The sequence below is a fragment of the Amblyomma mixtum genome, chromosome 2 (genome assembly GCF_055824585.1).
Source record: "Amblyomma mixtum isolate Tamu chromosome 2, ASM5582458v1, whole genome shotgun sequence".
Classification (NCBI taxonomy): domain Eukaryota; kingdom Metazoa; phylum Arthropoda; class Arachnida; order Ixodida; family Ixodidae; genus Amblyomma; species Amblyomma mixtum.
The window spans coordinates 74087857-74091299 of record NC_143013.1 but is presented as its reverse complement, the minus strand read 5'-3'; the positions used below and the strand labels follow the sequence as shown (position 1 = coordinate 74091299).

Genomic DNA, 3443 nt, shown 5'->3' with positions numbered 1-3443 from the left:
GCGCCCGCTCCGCTCAGCGAGCTAGCGGGAGCGCTACTGCGCATGCGCGAAGCGCTCAGGCGGGAGCGCGCGAGCGGGACGGCTCCTCCGCCCCGCTCCCGCGCGAGCCAAGCGGAGTCCGGAGCGGCCCGACGAGCGGGCCTCGCGCAAAGCCTTCTGGGCTCGCGCTAGCCGAACCAAACGTAAAGATTTAACATGGCGGCCGCCAGCGCGGGTCTTGCCGGATACTTTTTGGCATGGCGAACAGATTGCAGGCGGTGTCGGATAACTTGCGAACGTAACTCGATCACGATCGACGCTCGCACGCGTAGAGGATGAATGCACACGCTAGACAACGCTACAAATGCGTACACGCGCACGCTGCGAGGGGTGACTTGCGTGGTCTTGGCTTCGCTCTCGCAGTGACAGACTTCTTTTTTTTTTGTAATACGAAAGCTTCACTGCTAAAACCAAATCACTGTTGTTACCCGAAAGCATACAGCAAACGTAAACAGCTATTATTTATTTATTCACGCATATATCAGAGAGGCTTACTTTTAACCATTTTCTGGCAAGTCCATTTACCACCACTAGGAGGCGCAACGAGTCGCCTCGCTTGAGCGGACGGGGAAGACGCAGCGCTAAAACTCTACTCTTGCGCGACGCTCCGCTGTGGCTCCGCTGGGAACTGCGAGCGGAGCGGACAGTAAACCCGCTCAGCTAAAACTCTCTAATATCAACAAGGGTCCTTGACCTTTGCTTTTTCACAAAGGTACTACTTGCGGACCTGGCATCGTTGGTGACTGGATCGAATCTGCCAATGGGCTTTGCGGTTTGCTTCGTGTACCCAGCAAGCCCTGTTTGGCGACACTCGCTAGTTTTCTGAAAACTAGCACCCGCAGGTGGGCAAGGTGTTAGAGATGTCGATTCAGTAACGGCAGTCTGTCCCTGATGTATTCTCTCAACTTCTGTTTGCGTCGTTCCGGAGACATGGGACATTTTGTGAGGCACTTTCTCTGACCTTAATCTCACTTCAGACGAACACTGCTCCGCCAAATCAGCACTTCCTTCACCTTCGGCATGAGCTGGCATTTTTCTCTTGCAAGGCCCGCGTCTTTCTAAGCGGGGGTCAACTTTTTGCGGTTTACGCGGGTTGAGTGATTCGTTTATCCTTTTCGAGTATTTAGCGCATTTCAGTGAGGATGCTTCTTCAGTCTGCGTTGATGCATAGCCTATGTTATCCGCGTTTAAAGGGCTAACACAAGGTGAGATGTCCATTGGTGCCGCATCATGGCTCCCACTCACAAGGCTGGTAGGTTCTTGATATGAAGGCCTTTCTTGCATTACCGTAGAAGGATACTCAAAATGTGTAGTGGCTTGGGGCGCATACGGTGCAGGGCAACCGTAAGATGCTCCATCCCAACCATTGTAGTTACCATTCCAGTACTGTTGATAGGGATTGTACGGTGGCCATGTAAATCCGCCGTAGTAGGAATTCGGCTGCAACCTGGGCAGGAACCAGAGCGGAGGGGGCGGAATATGCCGCCAGAAAGGGAAGGAATCGCCCTGGGTGGTGTTCTGCATCGGCGATGTTGCCTGTCCGTACGCGTCATCTCCGACACAGTTTTGCATTATCCATGCTGCTTGTCCACGCGAGGAGTCAACTGCAGGGTTCTGGTCCAGCAGTGCTACCTGTCCAGACGAGTCAATACCGGCACAGTTTTGGTTCAGCGAAGTGGCCTGCTCACAAAAAGTGCCCCCGGAAGAGTTTTGGTTCGGCGCTGCTACTTCTCCACAAGAGGCGTCCTGGGCACAGTTCTGGTTGGGAGATGCTGCCTGCCCAGATGAGTCATTCCCGGTAGAGTACTGGTTTACCGATGATGCTGCTTGTCCGCACGAGGCGTACTGAGTACAGTTGTGGTTCACCAATGCTGCCTGCTCACAAGAAGCCTCCCCGGCACGGTTCTGGTTCGGTAGTGCTGTCTCTTCTCTGTTGTCCATGGCTCATTAGGAGCAGCGCCCTGCAATACAAACGCAAAAGATGTAACATGCGGTCGACTTAGCTCTCATTTCTTACAGCATACTTGCTTATTTATTTATTTATTTATACAAATACCTCACAGGTTCCACACTTGGAACACTGTGAGGGGAGGGGTTACAATATTTAGCAGACAAAAGATGGTACAAAGTGGAAAGAATAAAAATAAACAATATTAAATACATTGGACTGCAAACAATTATTACAACGTACTTGAAGAAAACCGTATTATATTGATACAGAAAAAAAAAACAGCAAACGAATGGCGGCACTGCATGGATTTGACTACACATACGAACACAATTTATGTACTATATCATGGAATGCATGAAGGTGACCAATTCGTTTTTGAACATTAGTGGGTCACGTATGGTAGCAATGCAATCCGGAAGACTATTCCAACACTTGATAGCACGTGGCAAAGCAGAAGAATTAAACGCCAGTGTTCGGCCGAATAGACGTTGGAAGCTAAGATTCTGATAACTACAGTACAAGGTTAATAAAATTTATCCGGACCTTGGAAGTCAATTAGCGGGCGAAAGGTTGCTTCAGCTCACTTAGCAGACAGGAGTGAGTAAACTCTACTTTTTCGATGGGTTTCACAGACGCTCACGCCTTTCATACAACCTTTGACGTGCCTGCGGCTATAAGATAAGTTATTGCAGCTGAATGTGCTAGGTGGATGCCCACATTTGATACTTGCACAATGAGCGACCTGTTTAAAATATTAATTCAGCCAAACGTAAGAATGGTGGCATCACACTCTTACCGCTACCACAACCACACACCATCATCATTAGCATTCCGTCCATTCTAGGACAAAAGCCTCTCTCAACGATGTCCAGCTAGCCCTGCACTGCGCAAACCGCTGCCCGCCGTATGGCTCCAAATATCTTAGACTGAGCTCCCTACTCGACTCTCTCCTGCCTCTGCCTACGTCCTTTCCCTACAACTCATCCTGTTACCCGAGAAACACGTCGGTCATTTTTTCAACCGTGGTCTGAAATGTCCGCGACCACGACGTGGTCTCCAGCCCATGGGCCGGTTGTAACGCAGTCGGATAGGACCGCAACCTTCGCTCGGCTCTTGGCTCCATTCCGCGGTCCCGTTTTCCCAGGCACGGAAGGAAGTGCGACCTCGACGATGCCACTTGTTGTAGCGAGTGGTCGGATTGTACCATGAAGGAGAAAAGCTGAAACCTTCACAGGGCTCCTCGCTATACTCATTCCTGCACGGCGGGGGACAGACATGATCGAAACCTTCACAGGGCTCCTCACTGTATTTCTCGTTCCACCCCGGCGGGGAACTGGCATGATCGAAACCTTCACAGGGCTCCTCACTGTTTTCCACATACCACCATGGCGGGTAACTTACATGATCGAAACCTTCACAGGGCTCCTCAATGATTTCCTCATTCCACCATGGC

The 3443-nt window shown here is 50.7% G+C and overlaps 1 protein-coding gene across 1 annotated transcript; it reads right to left on the bottom strand.

The window, feature by feature from the left end:
• Positions 1 to 203: 203 nt before the first annotated feature.
• On the bottom strand, positions 204 to 1995 carry LOC149359757 (uncharacterized). The gene has a single exon (XM_089569132.1). The coding sequence runs from the start codon at positions 1978 to 1980 to the stop codon at positions 700 to 702; it is 1281 nt and encodes a 426-aa protein (XP_089425258.1). The 5' UTR covers positions 1981 to 1995; the 3' UTR covers positions 204 to 699.
• Between the last annotated feature and the right edge of the window lie 1448 nt (positions 1996 to 3443).